Below are 15,598 nucleotides of genomic sequence, written 5' to 3'. Positions count from 1 at the left end.
TATCATATATCTTATAGAGCTAGTCCTGTAGTCTACTAGCCATGGGGGGGGGGGGGGGGGGGGGGGGGGGGGGTCCCAGACATATTAACTATCATATATCTTATAGAGCTAGTCCTGTTGTCTACTAGCCATGGGGGGGTCCCAGACACACTAACTATGATATATCTAATAGAGCTAGTCCTGTTGTCTACTAGCCATGGGGGGGTCCTAGACACATTAACTATCATATATCTTATAGAGCTAGTCCTGTTGTCTACTAGCCATGGGGGGTCCCCAGACATATTAACTATCATATATCTTATAGAGCTAGTCCTGTTGTCTACTAGCCATGGAGGGGGTCCCAGACATATTAACTATCATATATCTTATAGAGCTAGTCCTGTTGTCTACTAGCCATGGGGGGGTCCCAGACTAAATAACTATCATATATCTTATAGAGCTAGTCCTGTTGTCTACTAGCCATGGGGGGAGGGGGGGGGGGGTCCCAGACACATTAACTATCATATATCTAATAGAGCTAGTCCTGTTGTCTACTAGCCATGGGGGGAGGGGGGTCCCCAGACATATTAACTATCATATATCTTATAGAGCTAGTCCTGTTGTCTACTAGCAATGGGGGAGGGGGGGGGGGGGGGGGTCCCAGACATATTAACTATCATATATCTTATAGAGCTAGTCCTGTTGTCTACTAGCCATGGGGGGGTCCCAGACTAAATAACTATCATATATCTTATAGAGCTAGTCCTGTTGTCTACTAGCCATGGGGGGAGGGGGGGGGGGGGGTCCCAGACACATTAACTATCATATATCTTATAGAGCTAGTCCTGTTGTCTACTAGCCATGGGGGGGGGGGGTCCCCAGACATATTAACTATCATATATCTTATAGAGCTAGTCCTGTTGTCTACTAGCCATGGGGGGGTCCCAGACACATTAACTATCATATATCTTATAGAGCTAGTCCTGTTGTCTACTAGCCATGGGGGGTCCCAGACATATTAACTATCAAATATCTTATAGAGCTAGTCCTGTTGTCTACTAGCCATGGGGGGTCCCAGACACATTAACTATCATATATCTTATAGAGCTAGTCCTGTTGTCTACTAGCCATGGGGGGGTTCCAGACACATTAACTATCATATATCTTATAGAGCTAGTCCTGTTGTCTACTAGCCATGGGGGGGGGGGGGTCCCAGACATATTAACTATCGTATATCTTATAGAGCTAGTCCTGTTGTCTACTAGCCATGGGGGGTCCCAGACATATTAACTATCGTATATCTTATAGAGCTAGTCCTGTTGTCTACTAGCCATGGGGGGGTTCCCAGACATATTAACTATCATATATCTTATAGAGCTAGTCCTGTTGTCTACTAGCCATGGGGGAGGGGGGGGCAGACACATTAACTATCATATATCTTATAGAGCTAGTCCTGTTGTCTACTAGCCAAGGGGGGGGGGGGGGGGGTCCCAGACATATTAACTATCATATATCTTATAGAGCTAGTCCTGTTGTCTACTAGCAATGGGGGAGGGGGGGGGGGTCCCAGACATATTAACTATCATATATCTTATAGAGCTAGTCCTGTTGTCTACTAGCCATGGGGGGGTCCCAGACACATTAACTATCATATATCTTATACAGCTAGTCCTGTTGTCTACTAGCCATGGGGGGGGGGGGTGTCCCAGACATATTAACTATCATATATCTTATAGAGCTAGTCCTGTTGTCTACTAGCCATGGGGGGGTCCCAGACACATTAACTATCATATATCTTATAGAGCTAGTCCTGTTGTCTACTAGCCATGGGGGGGTCCCAGACATATTAACTATCATATATCTTATAGAGCTAGTCCTGTTGTCTACTAGCCATGGGGGGTCCCAGACACATTAACTATCATATATCTTATAGAGCTAGTCCTGTTGTCTACTAGCCATGGGGGGGGGTCCCAGACATATTAACTATCATATATCTTATAGAGCTAGTCCTGTTGTCTACTAGCCATGGGAGGAGGGGGGGGGGGGGTCCCAGACACATTAACTATCATATATCTTACAGAGCTAGTCCTGCTGTCTACTAGCCATGGGGGGGTCCCAGACATATTAACTATCATATATCTTATAGAGCTAGTCCTGTTGTCTACTAGCCATGGGGGGGTCCCAGACATATTAACTATCATATATCTTATAGAGCTAGTCCTGTTGTCTACTAGCCATGGGGGAGGGGGGGTCCCAGACACATTAACTATCATATATCTTATAGAGCTAGTCCTGTTGTCTATTAGCCACGTGGGGGGGGGGGGGGGGGGGTCCCAGACACATTAACTATCATATATCTAATAGAGCTAGTCCTGTTGTCTACTAGCCATGGGGGGGTCCCAGACACATTAACTATCATATATCTTATAGAGCTAGTCCTGTTGTCTACTAGCCATGGGGGGGTCCCAGACACATTAACTATCATATATCTTATAGAGCTAGTCCTGTTGTCTACTAGCCATGGGGGGGGGGGTCCCAGACATATTAACTATAATATATCTTATAGAGCTAGTCCTGTTGTCTACTAGCCATGGGGGGGTCCCAGACACATTAACTATCATATATCTTATAGAGCTAGTCCTGTTGTCTACTAGCCATGGGGGGGTCCCAGACACATTAACTATCATATATCTTATAGAGCTAGTCCTGTTGTCTACTAGCCATGGGGGGGTCCCAGACACATTAACTATCATATATCTTATAGAGCTAGTCCTGTTGTCTACTAGCCATGGGGGGGTCCCAGACACATTAACTATCATATATCTTATAGAGCTAGTCCTGTTGTCTACTAGCCATGGGGGGGTCCCAGACATATTAACTATCATATATCTTATAGAGCTAGTCCTGTTGTCTACTAACCATGGGGGGGTCCCAGACACATTAACTATCATATATCTTATAGAGCTAGTCCTGTTGTCTACTAGCCATGGGGGGTCCCAGACACATTAACTATCATATATCTAATAGAGCTAGTCCTGTTGTCTACTAGCCATGGGGGGGTCCCAGACACATTAACTATCATATATCTTATAGAGCTAGTCCTGTTGTCTACTAGCCATGGGGGGGTCCCAGACACATTAACTATCATATATCTTATAGAGCTAGTCCTGTTGTCTACTAGCCATGGGGGGGGGGGGGTCCCAGACACATTAACTATCATATATCTTATAGAGCTAGTCCTGTTGTCTACTAGCCATGGGGGGTCCCAGACACATTAACTATCATATCTAATAGAGCTAGTCCTGTTGTCTACTAGCCATGGGGGGGTCCCAGACACATTAACTATCATATATCTTATAGAGCTAGTCCTGTTGTCTACTAGCCATGGGGGGGTCCCAGACACATTAACTATCATATATCTTATAGAGCTAGTCCTGTTGTCTACTAGCCATGGGGGGGTCCCAGACACATTAACTATCATATATCTTATAGAGCTAGTCCTGTTGTCTACTAGCCATGGGGGGGTCCCAGACATATTAACTATCATATATCTTATAGAGCTAGTCCTATTGTCTACTAGCCATGGGGGGAGGGGGGGGGGGGGGGGTCGCAGACATATTAACTATCATAGATCTTATAGAGCTAGTCCTGTTGTCTACTAGCCATGGGGGGGGGGGGGGGGGGGTGTCCCAGACATATTAACTATCATATATCTTATAGAGCTAGTCCTGTTGTCTACTAGCCATGGGGGGGGGGGGGTGTCCCAGACACATTAACTATCATATATCTTATACAGCTAGTCCAATGGAGATCAGAAGCAGGCCTAACAGATCACCTGTCCATCGTGGCAGAGTTCGTAGCCCTCTTGTTTACACTCATGTGATCTGATCAGCAGAGTCATGCCGTGTCTCTCCAGCAGGCGTCTGGTCACGTCTGGCCCGAAGTAACTGCCTCCTCCCCTGAAGGTGTTGGGACTGCAGCCTGGCTGGCTCTTCGGGTCGCTCCACAGCAAATCTACTACCTTCAACATGAGACACAGTCAGAATGGTCACTACTACCGGAATGCAGGATTGGTGCATAGGATAACTTCCTGTTAGACAATGTTTGAACTATATATCAACTTTAGTAGGAAGAGAAAAGAGCAGGAAGCCAAATTTTGCAAGTCTATTTTGTAATCTTCTTGATCCACAGATCCAACCAACCACCACGGTTTGGCCTCCAGCCTGTAGGTCGCGCTCTGCTCTCACCTGTTTCCACTCCAACTCCTCCCTGGGCGGCTGACGGACGGGGAGGGCAGTGAAGGAGTCCAGGAAGGGCACCTAACAATAACTATATTATTAATATTGTTGTTATTATTATTGGTTATTATTATCATCATTAGGAAGAACACCTGGAGGTTGTCGGTGGAACTCAGCATGCTGGGAGAAAGGCAGCGGCGCAGAGTGAGGCGGGACGACCCCCGGGGGGAGCAGAGCGAGGATGAGGAGGAAGAGCTGCCCTGTCTGGTGAGGTGACGTCTCTTCTTGGGGATGTTGCCATGGTCCTGACCCATGCTTCTACACCTGGGGCTCTCTGCCTGGCCCCTGCTCCTACACCTGGGGCTCTCTGGCTGACCCCTGCTCCTACACCGGGGGCTCTCTGCCTGGCCCCTGCTCCTACACCGGGGGCTCTCTGGGTGGCCCCTACACCGGGGGCTCTCTGGCTGGCCCCTACACCGGGGGCTCTCTGGCTGGCCCCTACACCGGGGGCTCTCTGGCTGGCCCCTACACCGGGGGCTCTCTGGCTGGCCCCTACACCGGGGGCTCTCTGGCTGGCCCCTACACCGGGGGCTCTCTGGCTGGCCCCTACACCGGGGGCTCTCTGGCTGGCCATGGTCCTGACCCCTGCTTCTACACCGGGGGCTCTCTGCCTGGCCCTTACTCCTACACCGGGGGCTCTCTGGCTGGCCCTGAGTAGAGTAGAGAATCTGTATTATCCCTGAGGGTAAACTTTACAGCTGATAGTCAATAAAATACACATATACAAAATAAAACAAGAACACAATGTAATACTGAACATCCTACTATATCAGGACCTGACTACTGCTCCTAGTCACCTCCATCCTACTGTATCAGGACCTGACTACTGCTCCTAGTCACCTCCATCCTACTGTATCAGGACCTGACCTGACTACTGCTCCTAGTCACCTCCATCCTACTGTATCAGGACCTGACCTGTCTACTGCTCCTAGTCACCTCCATCCTACTGTATCATGACCTGACCTGACTACTGCTCCTAGTCTCCTCCATCTTACTGTATCAGGACCTGACTACTGCTCCTAGTCACCTCCATCCTACTGTATCAGGACCTGACTACTGCTCCTAGTCACCTCCATCCTACTGTATCAGGACCTGACTACTGCTCCTAGTCACCTCCATCCTACTGTATCAGGACCTGACTACTGCTCCTAGTCACCTCCATCCTACTGTATCAGGACCTGACCTGACTACTGCTCCTAGTCACCTCCATCCTACTGTATCAGGACCTGACCTGACTACTGCTCCTAGTCACCTCCATCCTACTATATCAGGACCTAACTACTGCTCCTAGTCACCTCCATCCTACTGTATCAGGACCTGACTACTGCTCCTAGTCACCTCCATCCTACCTCCATCCTACTGTATCAGGACCTGACCTGACTACTGCTCCTAGTCACCTCCATCCTACTGTATCAGGACCTGACCTGACTACTGCTCCTAGTCACCTCCATCCTACTGTATCAGGACCTGACCTGTCTACTGCTCCTAGTCACCTCCATCCTACTGTATCAGGACCTGACTACTGCTCCTAGTCATCCTACTGTATGAGGACCTGACCTGACTACTGCTCCTAGTCACCTCCATCCTACTGTATCAGGACCTGACCTGACTACTGCTCCTAGTCTCCTCCATCCTACTGTATCAGGACCTGACCTGACTACTGCTCCTAGTCACCTCCATCCTACTGTATCAGGACCTGACCTGACTACTGCTCCTAGTCTCCTCCATCCTACTGTATCAGGACCTGACTACTGCTCCTCGTTACCTCCATCCTACTGTATCAGGACCTGACCTGTCTACTGCTCCTAGTCACCTCCATCCTACTGTATCAGGACCTGACCTGACTACTGCTCCTAGTCACCTCCATCCTACTGTATCAGGACCTGACCTGACTACTGCTCCTAGTCACCTCCATCCTACTGTATCAGGACCTAACTACTGCTCCTAGTTACCTCCATCCTACTGTATCAGGACCTGACCTGTCTACTGCTCCTAGTAACCTCCATCCTACTATATCAGGACCTGACCTGACTACTGCTCCTAGTCACCTCCATCCTACTGTATCAGGACCTGACTACTGCTCCTAGTTACCTCCATCCTACTGTATCAGGACCTGACCTGTCTACTGCTCCTAGTTACCTCCATCCTACTGTATCAGGACCTGACCTGTCTACTGCTCCTAGTCACCTCCATCCTACTGTATCAGGACCTGACTACTGCTCCTAGTCACCTCCATCCTACTGTATCAGGACCTAACTACTGCTCCTAGTCACCTCCATCCTACTGTATCAGGACCTGACCTGACTACTGCTCCTAGTCAGCTCCATCCTACTGTATCAGGACCTGACCTGTCTACTGCTCCTAGTCACCTCCATCCTACTGTATCAGGACCTGACCTGACTGCTGCTCCTAGTCACCTCCATCCTACTGTATCAGGACCTGACCTGTCTACTGCTCCTAGTCACCTCCATCCTACTGTATCAGGACCTGACCTGACTACTGCTCCTAGTCACCTCCATCCTACTGTATCAGGACCTGACCTGACTACTGCTCCTAGTCAGCTCCATCCTACTGTATCAGGACCTGACTACTGCTCCTAGTCATCTCCATCCTACTGTATCAGGACCTGACCTGACTACTGCTCCTAGTCACCTCCATCCTACTGTATCAGGACCTGTCTACTGCTCCTAGTCACCTCCATCCTACTGTATCAGGACCTGACTACTGCTCCTAGTCACCTCCATCCTACTGTATCAGGACCTGACCTGACTACTGCTCCTAGTCACCTCCATCCTACTGTATCAGGACCTGACCTGTCTACTGCTCCTAGTCACCTCCATCCTACTGTATCATGACCTGACCTGACTACTGCTCCTAGTCTCCTCCATCTTACTGTATCAGGACCTGACTACTGCTCCTAGTCACCTCCATCCTACTGTATCAGGACCTGACTACTGCTCCTAGTCACCTCCATCCTACTGTATCAGGACCTGACTACTGCTCCTAGTCACCTCCATCCTACTGTATCAGGACCTGACCTGACTACTGCTCCTAGTCACCTCCATCCTACTGTATCAGGACCTGACCTGACTACTGCTCCTAGTCACCTCCATCCTACTATATCAGGACCTAACTACTGCTCCTAGTCACCTCCATCCTACTGTATCAGGACCTGACTACTGCTCCTAGTCACCTCCATCCTACCTCCATCCTACTGTATCAGGACCTGACCTGACTACTGCTCCTAGTCACCTTCATCCTACTGTATCAGGACCTGACCTGACTACTGCTCCTAGTCACCTCCATCCTACTGTATCAGGACCTGACCTGTCTACTGCTCCTAGTCACCTCCATCCTACTGTATCAGGACCTGACCTGACTACTGCTCCTAGTCACCTCCATCCTACTGTATCAGGACCTGACCTGACTACTGCTCCTAGTCTCCTCCATCCTACTGTATCAGGACCTGACCTGACTACTGCTCCTAGTCACCTCCATCCTACTGTATCAGGACCTGACCTGACTACTGCTCCTAGTCTCCTCCATCCTACTGTATCAGGACCTGACTACTGCTCCTCGTTACCTCCATCCTACTGTATCAGGACCTGACCTGTCTACTGCTCCTAGTCACCTCCATCCTACTGTATCAGGACCTGACCTGACTACTGTTCCTAGTCACCTCCATCCTACTGTATCAGGACCTGACTACTGCTCCTAGTCACCTCCATCCTACTGTATCAGGACCTGACTACTGCTCCTAGTCACCTCCATCCTACTGTATCAGGACCTAACTACTGCTCCTAGTTACCTCCATCCTACTGTATCAGGACCTGACCTGTCTACTGCTCCTAGTAACCTCCATCCTACTGTATCAGGACCTGACCTGACTACTGCTCCTAGTCACCTCCATCCTACTGTATCAGGACCTGACTACTGCTCCTAGTCACCTCCATCCTACTGTATCAGGACCTGACCTGACTACTGCTCCTAGTCACCTCCATCCTACTGTATCAGGACCTGACCTGTCTACTGCTCCTAGTCACCTCCATCCTACTGTATCATGACCTGACCTGACTACTGCTCCTAGTCTCCTCCATCTTACTGTATCAGGACCTGACTACTGCTCCTAGTCACCTCCATCCTACTGTATCAGGACCTGACTACTGCTCCTAGTCACCTCCATCCTACTGTATCAGGACCTGACTACTGCTCCTAGTCACCTCCATCCTACTGTATCAGGACCTGACCTGACTACTGCTCCTAGTCACCTCCATCCTACTGTATCAGGACCTGACCTGACTACTGCTCCTAGTCACCTCCATCCTACTATATCAGGACCTAACTACTGCTCCTAGTCACCTCCATCCTACTGTATCAGGACCTGACTACTGCTCCTAGTCACCTCCATCCTACCTCCATCCTACTGTATCAGGACCTGACCTGACTACTGCTCCTAGTCACCTTCATTCTACTGTATCAGGACCTGACCTGACTACTGCTCCTAGTCACCTCCATCCTACTGTATCAGGACCTGACCTGTCTACTGCTCCTAGTCACCTCCATCCTACTGTATCAGGACCTGACCTGACTACTGCTCCTAGTCACCTCCATCCTACTGTATCAGGACCTGACCTGACTACTGCTCCTAGTCTCCTCCATCCTACTGTATCAGGACCTGACCTGACTACTGCTCCTAGTCACCTCCATCCTACTGTATCAGGACCTGACCTGACTACTGCTCCTAGTCTCCTCCATCCTACTGTATCAGGACCTGACTACTGCTCCTCGTTACCTCCATCCTACTGTATCAGGACCTGACCTGTCTACTGCTCCTAGTCACCTCCATCCTACTGTATCAGGACCTGACCTGACTACTGTTCCTAGTCACCTCCATCCTACTGTATCAGGACCTGACTACTGCTCCTAGTCACCTCCATCCTACTGTATCAGGACCTAACTACTGCTCCTAGTTACCTCCATCCTACTGTATCAGGACCTGACCTGTCTACTGCTCCTAGTAACCTCCATCCTACTGTATCAGGACCTGACCTGACTACTGCTCCTAGTCACCTCCATCCTACTGTATCAGGACCTGACTACTGCTCCTAGTCACCTCCATCCTACTGTATCAGGACCTGACTACTGCTCCTAGTCACCTCCATCCTACTGTATCAGGACCTGACTACTGCTCCTAGTCACCTCCATCCTACTGTATCAGGACCTGACCTGACTACTGCTCCTAGTCACCTCCATCCTACTGTATCAGGACCTGACCTGACTACTGCTCCTAGTCACCTCCATCCTACTATATCAGGACCTAACTACTGCTCCTAGTCACCTCCATCCTACTGTATCAGGACCTGACTACTGCTCCTAGTCACCTCCATCCTACCTCCATCCTACTGTATCAGGACCTGACCTGACTACTGCTCCTAGTCACCTTCATCCTACTGTATCAGGACCTGACCTGACTACTGCTCCTAGTCACCTCCATCCTACTGTATCAGGACCTGACCTGTCTACTGCTCCTAGTCACCTCCATCCTACTGTATCAGGACCTGACTACTGCTCCTAGTCATCCTACTGTATGAGGACCTGACCTGACTACTGCTCCTAGTCACCTCCATCCTACTGTATCAGGACCTGACCTGACTACTGCTCCTAGTCTCCTCCATCCTACTGTATCAGGACCTGACCTGACTACTGCTCCTAGTCACCTCCATCCTACTGTATCAGGACCTGACCTGACTACTGCTCCTAGTCTCCTCCATCCTACTGTATCAGGACCTGACTACTGCTCCTCGTTACCTCCATCCTACTGTATCAGGACCTGACCTGTCTACTGCTCCTAGTCACCTCCATCCTACTGTATCAGGACCTGACCTGACTACTGCTCCTAGTCACCTCCATCCTACTGTATCAGGACCTGACCGGACTACTGCTCCTAGTCACCTCCATCCTACTGTATCAGGACCTAACTACTGCTCCTAGTTACCTCCATCCTACTGTATCAGGACCTGACCTGTCTACTGCTCCTAGTAACCTCCATCCTACTGTATCAGGACCTGACCTGACTACTGCTCCTAGTCACCTCCATCCTACTGTATCAGGACCTGACTACTGCTCCTAGTTACCTCCATCCTACTGTATCAGGACCTGACCTGTCTACTGCTCCTAGTTACCTCCATCCTACTGTATCAGGACCTGACCTGTCTACTGCTCCTAGTCACCTCCATCCTACTGTATCAGGACCTGACTACTGCTCCTAGTCACCTCCATCCTACTGTATCAGGACCTAACTACTGCTCCTAGTCACCTCCATCCTACTGTATCAGGACCTGACCTGACTACTGCTCCTAGTCAGCTCCATCCTACTGTATCAGGACCTGACCTGTCTACTGCTCCTAGTCACCTCCATCCTACTGTATCAGGACCTGACCTGACTGCTGCTCCTAGTCACCTCCATCCTACTGTATCAGGACCTGACCTGTCTACTGCTCCTAGTCACCTCCATCCTACTGTATCAGGACCTGACCTGACTACTGCTCCTAGTCACCTCCATCCTACTGTATCAGGACCTGACCTGACTACTGCTCCTAGTCAGCTCCATCCTACTGTATCAGGACCTGACTACTGCTCCTAGTCATCTCCATCCTACTGTATCAGGACCTGACCTGACTACTGCTCCTAGTCACCTCCATCCTACTGTATCAGGACCTGTCTACTGCTCCTAGTCACCTCCATCCTACTGTATCAGGACCTGACTACTGCTCCTAGTCACCTCCATCCTACTGTATCAGGACCTGACCTGACTACTGCTCCTAGTCACCTCCATCCTACTGTATCAGGACCTGACCTGTCTACTGCTCCTAGTCACCTCCATCCTACTGTATCATGACCTGACCTGACTACTGCTCCTAGTCTCCTCCATCTTACTGTATCAGGACCTGACTACTGCTCCTAGTCACCTCCATCCTACTGTATCAGGACCTGACTACTGCTCCTAGTCACCTCCATCCTACTGTATCAGGACCTGACTACTGCTCCTAGTCACCTCCATCCTACTGTATCAGGACCTGACCTGACTACTGCTCCTAGTCACCTCCATCCTACTGTATCAGGACCTGACCTGACTACTGCTCCTAGTCACCTCCATCCTACTATATCAGGACCTAACTACTGCTCCTAGTCACCTCCATCCTACTGTATCAGGACCTGACTACTGCTCCTAGTCACCTCCATCCTACCTCCATCCTACTGTATCAGGACCTGACCTGACTACTGCTCCTAGTCACCTTCATCCTACTGTATCAGGACCTGACCTGACTACTGCTCCTAGTCACCTCCATCCTACTGTATCAGGACCTGACCTGTCTACTGCTCCTAGTCACCTCCATCCTACTGTATCAGGACCTGACCTGACTACTGCTCCTAGTCACCTCCATCCTACTGTATCAGGACCTGACCTGACTACTGCTCCTAGTCTCCTCCATCCTACTGTATCAGGACCTGACCTGACTACTGCTCCTAGTCACCTCCATCCTACTGTATCAGGACCTGACCTGACTACTGCTCCTAGTCTCCTCCATCCTACTGTATCAGGACCTGACTACTGCTCCTCGTTACCTCCATCCTACTGTATCAGGACCTGACCTGTCTACTGCTCCTAGTCACCTCCATCCTACTGTATCAGGACCTGACCTGACTACTGTTCCTAGTCACCTCCATCCTACTGTATCAGGACCTGACTACTGCTCCTAGTCACCTCCATCCTACTGTATCAGGACCTAACTACTGCTCCTAGTTACCTCCATCCTACTGTATCAGGACCTGACCTGTCTACTGCTCCTAGTAACCTCCATCCTACTGTATCAGGACCTGACCTGACTACTGCTCCTAGTCACCTCCATCCTACTGTATCAGGACCTGACTACTGCTCCTAGTCACCTCCATCCTACTGTATCAGGACCTAACTACTGCTCCTAGTCACCTCCATCCTACTGTATCAGGACCTGACCTGACTACTGCTCCTAGTCAGCTCCATCCTACTGTATCAGGACCTGACTACTGCTCCTAGTCACCTCCATCCTACTGTATCAGGACCTGACCTGTCTACTGCTCCTAGTCACCTCCATCCTACTGTATCAGGACCTGACCTGACTACTGCTCCTAGTCACCTCCATCCTACTGTATCAGGACCTGACCTGTCTACTGCTCCTAGTCACCTCCATCCTACTGTATCAGGACCTGACCTGACTACTGCTCCTAGTCACCTCCATCCTACTGTATCAGGACCTGACCTGACTACTGCTCCTAGTCAGCTCCATCCTACTGTATCAGGACCTGACTACTGCTCCTAGTCACCTCCATCCTACTGTATCAGGACCTGACCTGACTACTGCTCCTAGTCACCTCCATCCTACTGTATCAGGACCTGTCTACTGCTCCTAGTCACCTCCACCCTACTGTATCAGGACCTGACTACTGCTCCTAGTCACCTCCATCCTACTGTATCAGGACCTGACCTGTCTACTGCTCCTAGTCACCTCCATCCTACTGTATCAGGACCTGACCTGACTACTGCTCCTAGTTACCTCCATCCTACTGTATCAGGACCTGACCTGACTACTGCTCCTAGTCACCTCCATCCTACTGTATCAGGACCTGACTACTGCTCCTAGTCATCCTACTGTATCAGGACCTGACCTGACTACTGCTCCTAGTCACCTCCATCCTACTGTATCAGGACCTGACTACTGCTCCTAGTCATCCTACTGTATCAGGACCTGACCTGACTACTGCTCCTAGTCACCTCCATCCTACTGTATCAGGATCTGACCTGACTACTGCTCCTAGTCACCTCCATCCTACTGTATCAGGACCTGACTACTGCTCCTAGTCATTCTACTGTATCAGGACCTGACCTGACTACTGCTCCTAGTCACCTCCATCCTACTGTATCAGGATCTGACCTGACTACTGCTCCTAGTCATCTCCATCCTACTGTATCAGGACCTGACTACTGCTCCTAGTCATCCTACTGTATCAGGACCTGACTACTGCTCCTAGTCATCCTACTGTATCAGGACCTGACTACTGCTCCTAGTCATCCTACTGTATCAGGACCTGACTACTGCTCCTAGTCATCCTACTGTATCAGGACCTGACTACTGCTCCTAGTCATCCTACTGTATCAGGACCTGACTACTGCTCCTAGTCACCTCCAGATGGTTCAGACTCGTCCTAGGAAGCCTCAGGGCAGATTTCACCTGCAATGAGTAGACAGAGGAAAGAGAGTACAGTTATCTTGAATCCCCACTGACTGAATGTCACTCTGTTTCACTACAGTCAGGGATGGAAATGAAGCCAGTCTACTAGTACGTTTCAGACCGGGTCAGTATAAACATGTGTACAACTAGCCCTGCCACCAAGGATATGTTGTATTTTCAAAGATCTCATGGCACTTATTTCGGACCCGAGCTAGTAAAAATTGTGGTCTAGTACTAGCCCGGCTAGCCAGTGGCAAAAGTCCTTCAGTTCTATCCCAGCCAGGGTGGATTGCAGGCTAGAGAACAGTAGGATGAATTGTTGTTGTTCCAAATGGCCGACTGTTTGGTAGACAGAAAACAAGGTCACAGGATTCTCTCAATGGAACAACCACACATTCTGATATCTGGACCATTTCCTCATAGGCTACTACTCAGGACCTACAGTATAGGACCTACAGTACAGGACCTACAGTTCAGGACCTACAGTACAGGACCTACAGTACAGGACCTACAGTACAGGACCTACTACCCAGGACCTACTACCCAGGACCTACAGTACAGGACCTACTACCCCAGGACCTACAGTACAGGACCTACAGTACAGAACTTACTACCCAGGACCTACAGTACAGGACCTACAGTACAGAACCTACAGTACAGGACCTACAGTACAGGACCTACAGTACAGGACCTACAGTACAGGACCTACAGTACAGGACCTACAGTACAGGACCTACTACCCAGGACCTACAGTACAGAACCTACTACCCAGGACCTACAGTACAGGACCTACAGTACAGGACCTACAGTACAGGACCTACTACCAAGGACCTACAGTACAGGACCTACAGTACAGGACCTACAGTACAGGACCTACAGTACAGGACCTACAGTACAGGACCTACAGTACAGGACCTACAGTACAGGACCTACAGTACAGGACCTACAGTACAGGACCTACTACCCAGGACCAACAGTACAGGACCAACAGTACAGGACCTTCAGTACAGGACCTTCAGTACAGGACCTACTACCCAGGACCAACAGTACAGGACCTACTACCCAGGACCAACAGTACAGGACCTACTGTACAGGACCTACAGTACAGGACCTACAGTACAGGACCTACTACCCAGGACCTACAGTACAGGACCTACTACCCAGGACCTACTACCCAGGACCTACTACCCAGGACCTGTAGTACCTGTAGGATTACAATCTGTTTTCACCTTGTGTCTCTCTATAGAGCTGAGGAAATCCAGGTCTGTCATGTCTGATATTCCTCCATGGACGATGAGCACTTTGTTATCGATGACTGTTGCTATGGGGAGGAGGCTGAACACATCCTGGATCAGCAGTAGGATGTCCCTGCCATGTGTCTGCAGAGGAGAGGGGAGAGAGGAGAGAGAGAGGTGTACATGTCTGCAGAGAGAGAGAGAGAAAGGTGTACATGTCTGCAGAGGAGAGAGAGAGAGAGAGAGAGAGAGAGAGAGAGGTGTACATGTCTGCAGAGGAGAGAGAAAGGTGTACATGTCTGCAGAGAGAGAGAAAGGTGTACATGTCTGCAGAGGAGAGAGAGAGAGAGAGAGAAAGGTGTACATGTCTGCAGAGGAGAGAGAGAGAGAGAGAGAGAAGGTGTACATGTCTGCAGAGGAGAGAGAGAGAGAGAGAGAGAGAGAGAGAGAGAGAAAGGTGTACATGTCTGCAGAGGAGAGAGAGAGAGAGAGAGAGAGAGAGAGAGGTGTACATGTCTGCAGAGGAGAGAGAGAGAGAGAGAGAGAGAGAGAAGAGAGAGAGAGAGAGAGAGAGGTGTACATGTCTGCAGAGGAGAGAGAGAGAGAGAGAGAGAGAGAGAGAGAGGTGTACATGTCTGCAGAGGAGAGAGAGAGAGAGAGAGAGAGAGAAAGGTGTACATGTCTGCAGAGGAGAGAGAGAGAGAGAGAGAGAGAGAGAGGTGTACATGTCTGCAGAGGAGAGAGAGAGAGAGAGAGGTGTACATGTCTGCAGAGGAGAGAGAGAGAGAGAAAGGTGTACATGTCTGCAGAGGAGAGA

The 15,598-nt window shown here is 49.9% G+C and overlaps 1 protein-coding gene across 1 annotated transcript in view; it reads right to left on the bottom strand.

Moving 5' to 3' along the window:
• ppef1 (protein phosphatase, EF-hand calcium binding domain 1) overlaps nucleotides 1–15,598 on the bottom strand; it is a 32,764-nt gene that overhangs the window by 3,038 nt on the left and 14,128 nt on the right. Inside the window, exons 8-11 of the mRNA XM_082963308.1 lie at nucleotides 14,776–14,925; nucleotides 4,370–4,927; nucleotides 4,227–4,298; nucleotides 3,815–4,000 (exon numbers count right to left, since the gene is read on the bottom strand). Of these exons, the coding sequence (XP_082819434.1) occupies nucleotides 3,815–4,000; nucleotides 4,227–4,298; nucleotides 4,370–4,927; nucleotides 14,776–14,925 (966 nt within the window). The remainder of the gene's footprint in view (nucleotides 1–3,814; nucleotides 4,001–4,226; nucleotides 4,299–4,369; nucleotides 4,928–14,775; nucleotides 14,926–15,598) is intronic.

The sequence above is a fragment of the Salmo salar genome, chromosome 17 (genome assembly GCF_965601325.2).
Source record: "Salmo salar chromosome 17, fSalSal1, whole genome shotgun sequence".
NCBI lineage: Eukaryota > Metazoa > Chordata > Actinopteri > Salmoniformes > Salmonidae > Salmo > Salmo salar.
Note: the sequence above shows the minus strand (reverse complement) of the source record. Positions and strands in the feature narration are given on the sequence as shown.